Source organism: Marmota flaviventris, chromosome 18 (genome assembly GCF_047511675.1).
Source record: "Marmota flaviventris isolate mMarFla1 chromosome 18, mMarFla1.hap1, whole genome shotgun sequence".
Taxonomy (NCBI): domain Eukaryota; kingdom Metazoa; phylum Chordata; class Mammalia; order Rodentia; family Sciuridae; genus Marmota; species Marmota flaviventris.
Genome location: NC_092515.1, coordinates 34,545,750 through 34,560,802, shown reverse-complemented (window position 1 = coordinate 34,560,802; position 15,053 = coordinate 34,545,750). Strand labels below are relative to the sequence as shown.

At 45.5% G+C, this 15,053-nt stretch overlaps 1 protein-coding gene across 1 annotated transcript in view; it reads right to left on the bottom strand.

The window, feature by feature from the left end:
- Window positions 1-518: 518 nt before the first annotated feature.
- The window catches only part of Fto (FTO alpha-ketoglutarate dependent dioxygenase), a 373,197-nt gene continuing 358,662 nt past the window's right edge, over window positions 519-15,053 (bottom strand). Inside the window, exon 9 of the mRNA XM_027939073.2 lies at window positions 519-2,748. Within this exon, the coding sequence (XP_027794874.2) occupies window positions 2,595-2,748 (154 nt within the window). The 3' untranslated portion in view covers window positions 519-2,594. The remainder of the gene's footprint in view (window positions 2,749-15,053) is intronic.

Below are 15,053 nucleotides of genomic sequence, written 5' to 3'. Positions count from 1 at the left end.
AAGCGATGTCTTAGATCACGTCTCTCAAGGGAGCTGGGACCGATGGCCAGGGAAGCCTGATAGGAAAGCAGGTGGGCACTGGTGCTGATGCAGGTGGTCCCGGGGCCCGGCTGCCCGCTCCTCATCCACACTCATCGCTGCAGGTGCGGGACAGCTCTGGGCCCACATTCCCAGGAAAGTCCTTCCCCGGCTCACAGAGGGCACCAGGCCTTCCCTTGGCGCTCAGGTCTTTGCAGTTGCTTTGATATGATCACCAGCCTCACCTCCTTCCACCCACCTGAAACCTCCCTGGGGAGCAGAGGTGAGCCCCAAGCACACCAAGCTCCTGCTCCCCAAAGGCCACTCTTTTTCTGAAAACATGACTTCACCTTTCAGATTCATCTAAGGCAGTGGCTTCTCCAACTCCACCATCTATCACCTGGCACCGCCTGGAGGGTTTGGAATCTCCCTCCATCCACCCGCCCCCCCTGCCAGGCCCACCTGCCAGTGTACAGGGAGCAAAGCATGGAGCCTCTGTGTCTTATCCTTTTAATATCTTTATTGTATATGAATGCTTAATGGTGCACACAACAGATTAGTACAAGCAGTTCATGAATATAGTTGGGTAGGATACACAAATTTGGGGGTACACACTAAACATTGGTGACTCTTACTACTGGGGTAGGAGCAAGCAGGTTTGGAAAGCGTGGACATGAGGGGCGAAGCAGATCAGGTTTACAGTAAACGAAAACAGGGAGCAACAGGGTCCACTGCAAACCACAGGGGGTCACGCCCACTTCAGAGCGGGGAGACGCTGCCACTTAGCCTGGTGCCATGCTGCGAAGCAGGCTTAGGACTGGCAGGTGCTCCAAATTCTAAAGAGAATGCAGACATTTGAATTTTACACGAATTCTCCCAATTTAAAAGTATTGGCACCTAATGAAATGTAACAAAGGACAAACACCAAGGGGACAAAATAAAGAGGGGCCAGGTGGTCGGGGGCTGGGGCCCTGTCAACACCTTTCTCATCTCTTTTACTGATGAGGAAACCGAGGCTCAAAGACACCGAGGAATAAGTCCAGGGTCTGAGAGTCTCAGCGTGACGGTCTCACTTTCCCACCTCCAGGGGACAGAGTGCCTTCTTCCATCAGATCCTGAAGGCAGGGGGCTATGCTCTGTGCACCTCTCCAGGGCCAAAGTTCTCCAGTTTCTAAACTACTGTGAAGGCTATGAGGGGAGGTGACACGCCGAGGAGAGGGCTAACTATCCTCACGATTTCTGGGGACACCAAAGGGCAGGAGCCAAGCCAGAAAGGGAAAGAAGTGATGATGGCATCACAAGACAAAAACTGGCACAGCGATTCAGAAAGGGAGCGGAAGACATCCACATCCAGGTCCACTTACTGATACGTAACGACACTCTAGAACTTAATGATGTGCCAGGAATTGATCTAAGTCTGCAGCTAGATCACGTCACTGAGTACTCATCTTGGGATCGGACACCTTTGGCATCCCCATTATAGAGATGAGGAAACTGAGGCAGGAGAATGTGCCAGAGGCCACATAGGTAGTGGGGGGGGGGTCTTAATTCAGGCACTCTGAAGCCAGAGGCCGGGTTCAACCTCTGCTCCCCCGGGTGTGTCTGTAGTGTCAATGTCATTAGGATGGAGCACTGGGGTTCTTCAAGGCTCATTATCTGCACATGGGGGGATTAGAGAAAAACTTGTGCTATGCTGGCTAAATTCATGATGCAATGTAAATTGGGCTGGTCTCTGTCATCAGATCAGGGAAAGTCCCTAAAGACGGGATGTCAGCTTTGTTTTAATGGGTAACACTGTCCCATGCCTGACTGTGGTATGCAGGAGTCACAGCTCAGGATTTCACTGAGCTTTTTCTCTGAAAAGGGAAAGGGGCTACTCTTTAGAGTCGTTGCTCTTTTAATCTCATTCTCCTGTGGGAATAGCAACTACAAGGAATTGGAAAAGGGAACACCTGCTCGTGAACGCTTCCTCCAAGAGAACTTTCTACAGTGATGAAAATATTCCTATCTGTGTTGCCCCACACACTAGTCCCTAGCTACATGTGGCTGTGAAGCACTAGATATGGTGAGGGCAACTGAGAAACTGAATTTGTAATGAAAAGTGAACTTAAACTTGAGATGCCACAGTCAGCGAGAGGCTGCCATATTGGATGGTACACCTCTAGGGGGCATGGTGAGGAACTGGGATGGACAACTCTAAGTTCTGTCTTTCCCCAGACAACTGGGCCCACTCTACATCTCTGAGGAGGCTGGTGAAGGAGGAAAGGAGGTGAGGCTCTGTCACAGGTTGGGCTACCTCCTTTGGCCCTTCGGGGCTAACAGTCTCCTGTGAAAAAAATCCCAAGTGGCCAAGGTTTTGGGGGGAAGTTCTTGTTGAATACCAAATTGGACTATGGCACTGTTGTTTTTCAACATCTTACTACTCACGGGCTCCATTCCCTAGCTGTTTTGAATTGGGACTCAGGTTCTACAACCTGAGGGCCAAGAGAGGCCTACACTTTGCCCACGCCCGTGATAAGGTTGCGGGAGAGAAGCCAAGGATGTCTTCTCCTTCTCCACCTAAGACTGTGCTCCTTCTAGGGCTTTGCTTCCAGAAGCTGCGCTCTGAGTTCTGAGACGATGTCTGTGAGGTCAAAGGGCAGAGGCATGGAGGCATCGTCCTTTTCCCAGTATGGACGGCAGTCTGGCTTCTGGTCCACGGGTAAAGTTCGGGCGATTCGGCACTGGCACCTGGAAGAGGAAGAACAGGCCATGAACCCACTGGGGAAATTCCTGGAAGATCCAAACTCCTGGGAAACCTGGAGACCAGCGCTGACACGTGCTCCCACACAGTCCCCTGTGGCAGAGGTCACAGGGACAACAGGGGAGAATGAGGCCACAACACAGAAGGCAGGTGTTCCTGAGAAGGAAGAACCCCTCCTCAGGCGCCAGGACTTGGCTTCTTTCCGATTCCCAGATCTGTATTATCTTGGGGAGCTTTGGAAAAGCCAATCATTAGAGAAATGCAGTTACTCTGCCTTTAAAATAGTGAATTATTTTTTCATTATCTCAACTGTTATTTAAAGTGTGTGATTAAGCCATTATCAGATTTAAATGTTTGTGGGATTTCGATGTATTACTAGATTACTGGGAAAGATTAAATTGAATTTACTGCATTAAAACGTCCAAGAATAGATTAAACAATATTACAGACCGGGGTTGACTTTGGAGATCCTGGAGATTTACAAGTGTCCCAGCTTGCTGGGCTCAGAAAAAAGCACGCCAAGGAGAGACCGATTTATAAGGATATATGCAAATAGAGGTTAATAATCATTTCCACTGATGAATAGGTGGGGGGAACTTCCACAAAATTAAATTAAGAGGCTAGCAAGAGTTAGTCCCTAAGGAAAACACTTAAATCACGGTTTTTATTAAATGGATTATTCATCAATAGTAGAGAAATTAATTATCATATGCAGCTAAATTATAGCCTCGTAGGAAAAAAATAAAAGTAAGGGGCACACCTAAGCAGGCAGCCAGCCACCTCTCCAAGTCTGGCTTATTTAAAATTGGCCCGGGAGAGCTCAGTGGCTTTAGCTTTATTTATCTGAAAACTGAGCATCGGAGGAAAGGAGACAAATAGCAATAAAGAAGGAACGATTTCTCTACTCTCTGGGAGTATGTGGCTGCCAAAGTGCCTGCATCACAAGTGGAGTGGATGGGAAGGTGCACAGGTACCCACCTCCGCCTTCCAGAATCTCTGTCTACATCAATTAAAAAGTGGGCCAGACCCACTACTGTCTTCCGACTGTGTAGGAAGGGTTCAAAGAATGGGATGTCCCAGCCCCACTCCAAGCCTGATGGGACAGAAGGTTCCTAACTGCAAGACATCTCCTCCTCTGGGGAATTATTAATGGTGAGGGGCTCCTCAGGGGAAAACATACTTCAACTTTACACCTATTTTCGCATGTGGTTAATTGCCATACCGGCATCCTATGCACTCAATCCGTCGTACATTACACATAACATTCCAATATATCTCCGGCTCTCCGCATCAGGCCCTGATAATAGCGTCTGTTAACATGCACTAAGTACTATTATGTAGCACATCACTTCATAAATAATAAGATTAGCTGACCTCAGGGCCTCAAGAAGAGTAATGTGTTTAAATGTTCTCATTATTTATTTAAAACAAGAATTAAAGCAACAGAAGCTGCCTCTGACAATCCTCTTAGCATAAATATTAAACTGTTTGCACTGATAAGCACACATTGCACTGGGGGACAGAGGGCGCGTTCTGCAGACGACTTCACAATAGGTGTTGGAGACCGGGCTGCTTGCTGGCCCTGTTCTCAGGGTGCACCTCCCTAGTTCTAGAGATAGTCTCTAAATCATTTGAAAGGGACGAGGGGGAAATTAATATTCAAGGGAAGCTGCGACTAATTACAAAGGAACTCTGCAAAGCTTTCTAAATTGTGCTTTCTCTCTGCCTCAGAATCATAGAGTAATGCTCAATTTACTGGGTAGGGAAAGTTATTCCAAATTGAGCATTTCAATCTCACAGTGGATAAATTATCCGTGCACACATTATCCTGCTTGGCAGATTAAAGGGCTATGATAAGTGTCGATCCACCTAGAATATCATAAGGTTTGTGAAAAGTCAATAGAGATGCTTTTTCACCTGTCAGATGGGGTTGGCCTCCTCACTTTGAGAAAGTATTAAAAATATTAGAACCCGCGGCAGAGGTCTGCTTAATGCCGTGTCACAAGCTTCCCAAGGCCACTGGCTTTGCTTTAGGGCAAAGCTGTTACCAGGTTTTTTGCCACTGGTCTTCGCATGGAAGGAGGGAGCCATCTCCTTTCCCTGCAGGCCCTGCTAGGCGAGAGGTGTTTGTACCCACTCCCTCCACCTGGGCTTGGCTTCCCTGAGTTTCTTCAGGGCCTTAATTCAGCAATTTCAAGACGCTTTAAAATTCTTAATGCCAGTGCTCCTTGCCAATTTCCAAATGACGGTGAGAGGGCCCAGCCGAGGGCTCACTGAGATGCTGCGTTTCCCATGAGAAGGGACAGACACTCCCAACTCACATTATACCCTTTGCTTCTGCATCATGCTGGGCCCTGGAACTGGAAAATAAAGGTTTGAGAATGACTTGAGGGCACGTCCCCTCTGGGTTTTTATTCCTCTTGATGAAATCACTAGTTCTGCCTTCTTGGACCTCAGTTTTCTAAGATGGGCAAATAGGGAGGGTGCCATGTGGTGGGCAGGGGAGTGTCCTCTGGCCTCCTGGAGCTGCTGCTTTCCAGAGGCATGACACTGAAGGTTCTTATCTGTCAAGTGGAGATGATATCAATAACAACAAGATGACAACAATACAGCAGAGTCCCCTTTTTGTGGTTTCACTTTCTGCAGATTCAGTTACCCACTGTCAATCATGGCCGGAAAATATTGAAGGGAAAATTCCAAAAATAATTTGTGAGTTTCCATTTGTGTACTCTCCTGAGGAGCATGATGAAACCTCATGCCGTCTAGGTCTGTCCTGCGCAGGGTGTGAATCATCTCTGGCCAGCGGGCACACACTGTATATGCTACCCGCCCCACACTGTCATGGTTTGATGACCTAGAATTGCTCCAAAAAGATGATCTTCCTTCTGACATACCCTCAGGAGCTCAATGGCAGCCTAAGGCAATATCACAATGCGCCCACACCAATTAGCTGGGTTCACCACATCACACAGGCACTGTGTCACCTCACAGAAGCACCATTATTGTCAGAAGGGTGAGTGCAGTAGATGATATTTTCATAAAGAAAATGCATATTTATATGACTTCTATTATAGCACACTGTTATAATTATTCCATTTTTAGTAGTTTTTGTTGTTAATCTCCTATTGTGTCTAATTTTATCCTAGCTATGTATGTATTAAAAAAAACATAGTATATAAAGGGCTACTATCCAAGGTTTCATGCGCTGTGGGTCTTTGGACATATCTCCCCTGGTTCAGGGTGGGCTGCAGTAATAATAATACCTTACTTATAGGTTGTTGTGAAGATTACATAAATTAAAACATGTAAAGTGCTTAACACTGCCCGGCAGGCTGCTGGAGGAATACTGACATTATTATCACTATCATCACTTCCATCACGTGTACCAGTGACGGAGGGGGGGCACCTGTGCCAGTCTCCTTCCTTCACACCCCTGGGTGGGTAACCTCTGCACTGGCTCTTTCTGGAGGATACTCTGGAGATCCAGGAGCAGCACTTTCTGGCTGGAATCAAATTGAGCCTACAGCTGAGTCCTGTCCACAGGACACTCTGGGACACTGCTGCAAATTTCCAGTGACGGGCTGCAGTGCTCAGACTCAGACAGGATCAGCCGTTGTTCCTGAAGACCCAGAACAAGTGAAGGGCACTAGTGTCACATTATGTAAATGGTGGCTGCTTCAGGTTGACTTGATTTGTTCCTTAACTCACAGGTTCTAGAGTCTCCTGCACAATAAAGGGGCCCCGAGTTGTCTGAAGACATGTTTTAGAAATACTGATTATGGCAGATGGTGGCTGTCGGGTATCGATTCCCTCCTTCCCCACCAACAGGATTCCACTTTTCCTGAGGGCAATTCATCCCTTCCCCATGCTGAGCCTCACGGTCTGGATGGGCCGGCTCTACCTCTGTGGCAGGGGAGAGTTTTGAGGAGCCTAAGCTAACGAGCATGTCCCCTTCTTCCAGCCATAGGGAAGGTTTGTGGGGGGAAGCATGACTCAAACTAGGGCCAAATCAAGAACAGATGAGAGGACTGTTTTGGGAGCTGAGGGGAAAGACCTTCTCTCTCCTCTTGTGTGAACTATTGGCCGGACCTGCCAGAGTCATTTACCACCATGCTACAAGATGCAGGGTCCTACATGATGTTGTTCCAGGGCTGGATCAGGCCTCACTAGCTCTGCTCAGACTTTTTGGTTCCACGAGTCTTTATTGTACGAGTCAGGTGTGTCTGTCACTTGCGACCCAAAGAATCCTAGCCGACATGCTGGTCTTGCTTCCCACCTCTCTGTCACCTCCTGCCTTTGTGGCCATCTGTGGCCATGGCCCTGCCATTTATCCGATGTGGCTGTGGATAGTCTGGTAGGTGAAGGGACCATCTGGGCCCGAAAGCATGACAGCCTGGCCTTGGCCTTTGGTTCAAGTCAAATCAACCATTTGACTTGGGATAAATGTCTACCCAAAAGTCAAGGGAATGCTAGTGTCACCCACGCTGTCCTGTGTGAAAAGCAAGGCAGAGCTAGATGATCTTTTGAGAAACATTTAAAAGATTCCCCCAACTTAGTGTCACTCACATTTCCTTTCTAAATTCACATTATTACTTCAACTCAAAGGACTCCATAAACCACTCCCCAAACTCTTAGCTACTTAGGAAAGATTCTCCCGGAATGACCTGGTGACAGAACAGGAAGCGACTGAAAGGTGTCACGCTGGCTGCTCTGTTAGCAGATTGTCCAGAGGTTCCCCAGCCCCCACCCCAAGGTGTAACTCATACGAGCCTCACTGCCCACTGATTTCCCTCAGGGCTGCACTTAGGTTTGGACGATCCAGATTGCAGTTACATTAGTGAACACTGGTCGCCATGCTGAAATTAACCACTTTAGCTAAAGTGTGTGTTAATTATGGGTATGCAAGCAGTCAATAAAAGGTTAATGCAAAAGTCAAAGGATAAATTTCTTCCCTTATTGCATCACTTCACAGACTAAATGACTAACATTATACTTTGTGTTTTTAATCAATAGGTTTTACAGTAATGTGCTGGCCATTGATTTTAAGAAAACACATACGATCTTCTTCCCTGTCCCTAAATTTTGCAACAAATAAAGAAGGACAGGTAACACTTCCATTACTCTTGAGGCAATGGTAAAGATTTCAGGAGGAGTGGTTTCTGCCAATAGAGTCATTGAAATATGCAAGCTTAAAACACACACACGTGCACATACACACACACACACTGAACTTCATGGAGAAAGGTTAGCAGGCACAGGCCACCAAAGAGACAAGAAAAATGAACCTGTAAAGAGAGAATTCTGTACTGGGAAAGAGGAGAGTAACTCTTGATGAGAATAACAATTACATTTTGAATATTATTAAATGTCCCACAGAATTTCAGTACACAGCACAGGCTTATTTGATTTTCACAATAACCTAAGAGAATGGTGGAGATGGATATTTGGACCCTTATTTTGAACGAGGGTTGCCTTCCCTCATCTAGTGGTCAGTGGGGAAGCCAGGGTTGGGCCAGACTCATGGGCATCTGGGTGGCCTCCCCCCACCCCCATTATGTTCCATCTTTTTCATAGACTTCATTTGGACTAAAAATGGATCCTGTCCAGTGACTACTGAGCCCAAAATGCCAACTTTAGATATTCAGGAAATTACAAAACATTTTGGGGAGGGCGGGTAGGGGAGGCAAATATTTTTTTCTAGTTTCTAGCAAGACTATTGTTATGACAAATGACTGACAAAACTTGTTTTTCTTGTTTTCATTCTAATGACTTTGAGATTCTTATGACATCTATTGTCTGTCAAAATAAGAAACTGTTGCCTTTGAAGGGTATAAACCATCTCTAGTTATAGTCTGTGGGTGACCTTGAGAAAAGTATTTCAAACTCTTGGTTTCCTCAACTGTTATATGAAGTTCATGTTTCCCTGCTTCCCCGGGTTATGTGAAGATAAGATCAAATAATATATATGAAAGTGCTTTAAGATATGAAAAATGCCATATAAATGTATAATTATGCCTTTATGTCTCTTTTCCCAGAGTATGTAAATTCTATTTTTAAACATAGCTGATCTTAAAATGAGATACAACCCACTTCTAAACGTGAGAGCAGTTCAAACCAACAATTCAATCAGAAAGTATCCAATTACTAAAAAAAGTATATTCTTTAAGTCGGATTTTTTTCTGGAATTTTCATTTACAATGAGGTGTTGACAGTCACTCTAGCTCATGTTGGACAGAAGTCTGTTTTAGGGTGTCGGCCCCATCAGAATGGATTCTCTCAAACAATACAAGATACTCTCAAGGCTTAAGAGAGCTCAGGTAGAAAATACTGGTGTTACATCAGATCCACATTAACCTGCAAATCCCAAGTGCCAGGATCAGCATGAAATAATGGTGTAAGGGGCAACAATTCCCTCAAAGGCCTTATGCTTTGGAGGGAGCATGGGACCAATATGGCAGTCAAACATACTCTGCCTCTGCTTCTGTGGGCCATGAGAGTCACAGAGTGTGATTACGGTATTGTTATCTAAATCCTGGACAGTACTTTATGTACAATTTAAGGGATTTTCATGTGTAACGTTTTGCTCTCCATGTTGTCTGCTTAAACCCCACATTTAGAATCTCGCCCAGAAGAAGGGGGCCCTCCACTGCACTGTTTTTCAGCCTCACTATGCTTTGTTTCAAGTGATTTGTTTTGGTCAATGGTGGGAAGAGTATGCAGTCCGGTCCTTGACACTCTATGGCCTCGGAAAAGAGTTAATTCATTTATAATTTGTCTTCTGGGACTTTTGTTATTGCTATCCTAGCACGCTGGAAAACTTTACAAATAAATAGCCACCCTGTCCTAGTTATGTCTATCTTAATCGCCTACGTTGGCAGAGATGGTTTTATAAAACCAGCTTGCCAATTTGCAGAACTGTTTACCTAATGTAGAAACACTAAGCAAAACCAGTTCCTAAATGAATTTCTGATAAAGGACACAATCACTCTGTCTTTGAAAGGATTTTAGCCTGTTGCTTCCGTCCCACATTAATGTTTGCAGATCAGTAGAGTCAAGAACACACACCCAGAGTGAGGAAAGGCCACGCTTCTGCCCAGGGGTCAGCTTTTTCTTTCTTTCTTTTTTTCCCCCCCTTTTTTGGTCAATAAACTTTTATAGTAGGTAGTACTTTCCAACCGTGACCACTTGAGAAGCTGGGCTTGACTTAGCCTCTCATTGTGGACAAATCTACTTTTGGGTCTCGCACTTCTGGGAAAAAGTGAGAAGTCTAATAATATAAGATAGCCTGTTTGGTCACTTTAAAAATACTTAAGACTACCAAATATACCCAGAGTGTTTTTAAGCACCAGGATGATGCCATGGCTAAGCAGACATTTTTAAAGAAACTGTTATGCCATTCAGCATGGATAACCCTGCTGCCTGGATCTTGGTTTTAAAAAGTCACCATATTGACAGAGGACCTACCATCCTGTTCTTCCTACTGGGAGAGGGACATAGTGCAGGCTCCGTCCAGCTGCCATAACTGGCTTGCAACCTCCACATTTGTTTGAAACTCAAATGACATTTCCTACATAAACAGTGGTTCTCACAGTTTCCAGTGTCCCCCCTCAACAACTGCATGGCCTATAATCTCTCTGAAATGTACTATTAATAATACTGTAGTTCCCAATAACCATGAGTATTAAGGTTTTTGTTTTTGTTTTTAATGAGAAAGAACATTTAGAATTCCAACTTGGGATTCCCAGGAGAGATTTCATTGGATGAGGGCTTCCTGGCCTTCTGGCTGATGGAACCAGAGCCTCTTCCCAGTTGGAATCACTGCTGATCAATGATCCTCCAGTGACAAGACCAAAGGAAAAGTAATAATGCTAATTAAAAGCATTAAAGATAGCCAATGACAAATGTTGAGTACCAGGTACTGTACATGTTCCATTTAAATGTTTGTCCTCAGAATGGAAACTGAGGCCCAGAAGACTAACCAACCCGATATATCACAGCCAATTGAGGGAGAGTCAGGATATGAAGCCAAAATCAACTGACTCCAAATCTCAAGCTCTTCATGCTATTCCAAAATACAGATATATAAAAAAAATGTGGCCCCTCCTTGTTAAAACAGTCTCCCATGGCACTCAGTCCAAGTCAGATTCTCCAGAGGGGGGTCCTAAAACTCTTCAGGTTCACAAGTGACTCTTGGCGAGTTGGTGAAAGCACTGTGACATGTTAACCCATCCCCAAGGACCCCAAAGATGCTACAGGAGCATTGCTGGGGTGGGGGAGACGAGGGTATCTTTGGTCTATAAAGAACCAGCATTAGATTCATCTCCCTTGCAGAGGAAACCAGACTTAGGGTCGGCTCTTTCAGATCTGTAACTTGGCCCCCGAAGCAGGCAACATACAACAAGTCTCCTGAAGTCCCTTCCTTGACTCCAGGGACCCTGGCAGGCCCCCGGAATCACTTAATATGTGAGGCTGCTTGGCTCAGCACTGGGGTGTCAATTCAGGAGTTAGAAGGTTGAGAATAATTTTATCCGCAGCCTCATTTGCCGCTTCTCAGTTGCATAATAACAGTGATGAATGGTCTAACTTGACAGCTGAACATTTAGGAGCTGCTGACCTTTGGTCTCTGGTCACATGAGAGGGTCACCTGAAACTTGCATGGCTTCTACCTGCCCAAGGGTAACAATATAAAGGTCAAATGGGCTGGACGATTAGACGGATCCGTCTGAGGCAGCTTGGTTGGAAGTTGAAGAGAGGCCGGGTTGAGTTCCCCGGCACACAAAGCTATGGGACCACTGCAGAAATGCGCCCAACAAAAGATATACAATTTCAAAGCAGTCTAGAGTAACTTTCCTTGCAAGGGAATAGAATGAACTCATTATTTTTAAAGGGCAACAATGAAAACAAACACTTTGGAAGAAAATATATTCTGCCAGGGACTCAGCCATCGGGAGGCAAAGCACGCAGGCGTGCGGCTTAATGAGCGGTATTAATGCTCTACCTGCATCATGGCAGAAGGTCCAACTGGATGCAGTTACTGGAACAAAATCCCCATCGGGTAGTATCAAGCCCTCCTTTCAGTCATAGAATATGGTCTCTCCCCTGTCCTCTGTCAGCACAGTATCCCACAAAGGACCGTGATTGACAAAAGATAACCCTTTCCAAATTTCATGACTTCCCTGTTGCTTGAAACTTAAGTAAGACTTGCACGGGACAGGCTCAAACTTCAGAAAGATTCCACAGAAACTTACAGTTAGAAATTCAAGGCGGCTGTGGTTTTCAGATGCACTCTACGTTTTTGAAAACATTTTTTTTTCCCCTGCAAAATCTAAAGATTTTGTTTTTGACTGTTTGGTTCAATTCCATTTACTCAGAATCAGATAATGGGAGTCACATGGGTAACGAATACAGTTATGATAATAAAAGCTAAAAAGCCAATGTCATCGATTTCCAGAACCTAGGAACTTCATAACTTGTGGAATATGCAGACATTACAGGAAAATCTGATTCACACAAAGAGCCTGCTTTTCTACAAAGGATTCTTTCCTGCAAAGTCAAAAACAGACAGACAGATTGCCATTGGGGCATAATCCACTCATGCTCCTGAGAGATGAGCAGAGCAAAGGACAATGGCTTACAGAATAAAAGGCCAGCTGTTCTGACTTTGGGTGGCTCATTTGAGTTGTAAGCTGTGAAATAAATTTGAGATGATGGTTCCCCCATCTGCTCACCTGTCAGTCTATCTCCGCTGCACTGCTGTTTCTAGAAACACTTCCGTGTAACCTGCTTAATTGGTGTCTGGCTGCTGAGAAACCTCTCCCAAATTTATCTTAACCTTACTGGGAACTTCAGCTACTTGGACCCTCACGTCTCCCTAAGAACATGCATGGAGAGGTTGGCAGAACTTACGGTAGAGAACTCAAGGGCATCCAATACTGAATACCATGAGGCCAGCCAAATCCAGTACTAGACAGAAAATGGTGGACTGAAATCAAAATGCCAGTGTATCAGGGTCATACCAGGTTGCTGGAGAGCTTATGCTTTGCGCTGGTTTAAAAGGTGAGCTCCATCAAAATTCTTATGAAGCACCAGCTGTCCGTCATGATGCGACCTCTCCTTTCCCCATCCCCTTCTCTCCTGCCACCCGTCCCCTGTGCACCTGGCTCCACTGGTCCTAGCTTCCTTGCTCTTCCTTAAACAGGCAAGGGCACTCTCAGGGTACCAGCACCTGTGATGCTTCTGCCTGGACCTATTCCCTAAGATATCCATCGGGCTTACTCCCCTCATGGCCTCAGGTCACTGTTTCAGCTGAATCTAATCATGGACCTTCCTTGACCTTTCCAACTTAAGATGGCAACATTTCCCCTTTCTCCCTTTCCCAACCCCAATTTTTCTCTGTAACATTTGACACCATCTGGTCTGTCTGTGAGAGAGGGAGAGTGTGCTTGGCTCCCCAGAGGCAGGGATTTCTGTCTTTCTTACTGCTATATCCTCCAACCCCAGGGTAAAGTTTGGCACGTGGGAGCTGGAATAAATACCATGGGAGGTACCAGTGATAGATGGCACCTTGCATCTCACCTGGATTCCTTCAAGTGGAATGAACTTCCTGCTGCCCAACACCAGGACACAACAGAGGGGAGGTAATAACAATGTCCCTCTGACCCACAGACAAGCAGGACAGCGTGGTGGGGAGCACACTGGTCCGAGAATTCAAAACCTAGTTCTGCCACTACTTTCCCTGTGATCAAGACAAAACCTTGACTTCCTGGCTGTCATTACCCAGATCTGTGTGATGAGGAGTTAGGTTAGACAGCCCCCAAGTTTCTTCCACTCTCTTAAAAAAATTGGATTTTTAAAATAAAAACTATCATGGTTTCTCTCTGCTTGCATTATCTAGGTTTGGAGATGAGGAAGTAGAGGCCTGGCTCCGGGTCATGTGGTCAGTATGACCCACGGCTGGGACTAGAACGTAGGTCAGTCTAGTCCAGCATATTCCTACTACCCTGTGCTTCCTCTCTGGGTAGAAATGTAAGCACCACCAGCCACTGTTGCTCTGATTCAAAAACTACCTTTGCAGGCAAGTTCTGGTTCCATCAAAGGTAGTGCATGCACATCAGACTCCCCCACTTTTCCGGGGCACTGTTCCACTCTAGCCAAAGAATCCGTGGGTCCTTCAAGCTGCCATTCAGCTCCAAGGTTAGAGATAACCGGCTGCTCCACTTACCATGGACATTTTATGACAGGAACAGAATCACACTGTGACACAGCTCTTCTGTGACAGTCCAACCTGAGGTACCGAGATCTCTTTAACAATGCCTGTGAACTCCAGTGATATTCTGAGTGCCCTGGTCTTAAATCCAAAGCAGATTTGCATTTCAGTTCCTCTAGGAACTGAATGGTGCTGTTCTATGGCTAACATTTAGAAATTAAAATTGCCTTTGCCCACATAAATATTTATGTCACTGGTCAGGGATGGAGGAGGATGCCACTTCATGCTGCTTACTAAGTACCTACTGAGGAAGCCAGGATTCGGGCAGAGGACTTCTGCTGTTGCTTTGAGTATTCACTTATTCATTCCTTCATTCAACAAATACTTACTGGGTACCAGGATGTAGAGATACAGCAGGGAGCTAGACAAGGTCCTAGGTCTGTGGAACTTATCTTCTGGTTTTGGGACAAATAATAAACATGTGTAGAAGTTATAAATTGCATCTAGCCACTAGCAAGAGGGACTAGAAATAACAGTGGTTTAAAGCTGAAAGTCTGCCTTTATTTGAAGTCTGAAGAGGTCACATAAAAGCAGCCCATGGATATCTGGGACCCAGGTGGCTCCATCTGTGTTTTTGCTTTACCATCTTTAGCAGACAGCTGCCATCCCTGAGGTCACCTATGGATCAGCCATCATACCCAAGTGTTAGGCAGGGAACGGGCAAAAGGGAAGAGGGCTAAAGTGCTCCTTATCTTCTCCTTGTAAGGAAGACAGCCAGTCACCTCCACTTCTCTCTCACTGACTAGAACCCAGTCACTGGGCTGCAAAGGAGGCTGGGAAGTGCAGTTTTTTCACTGGAGGAACTGCTCCTTTCTTTCCCATCTAACATAGACTCTATGCTAAGGAAGAAGGAAAGAAGAGGAACAAGATAGAAACCATATGATGTAAGCAAATAAATAGTAAGATGATTTTAAACAAAGATAATTTTTTTTTGCTAGAGATAAATTCTCTGGAGCAAATCAATGGGGACATGAATAAGAGTGGGTCAAGAGGAGTGGGGGTGCTCTGGCCAGGGGATTGTGGTAG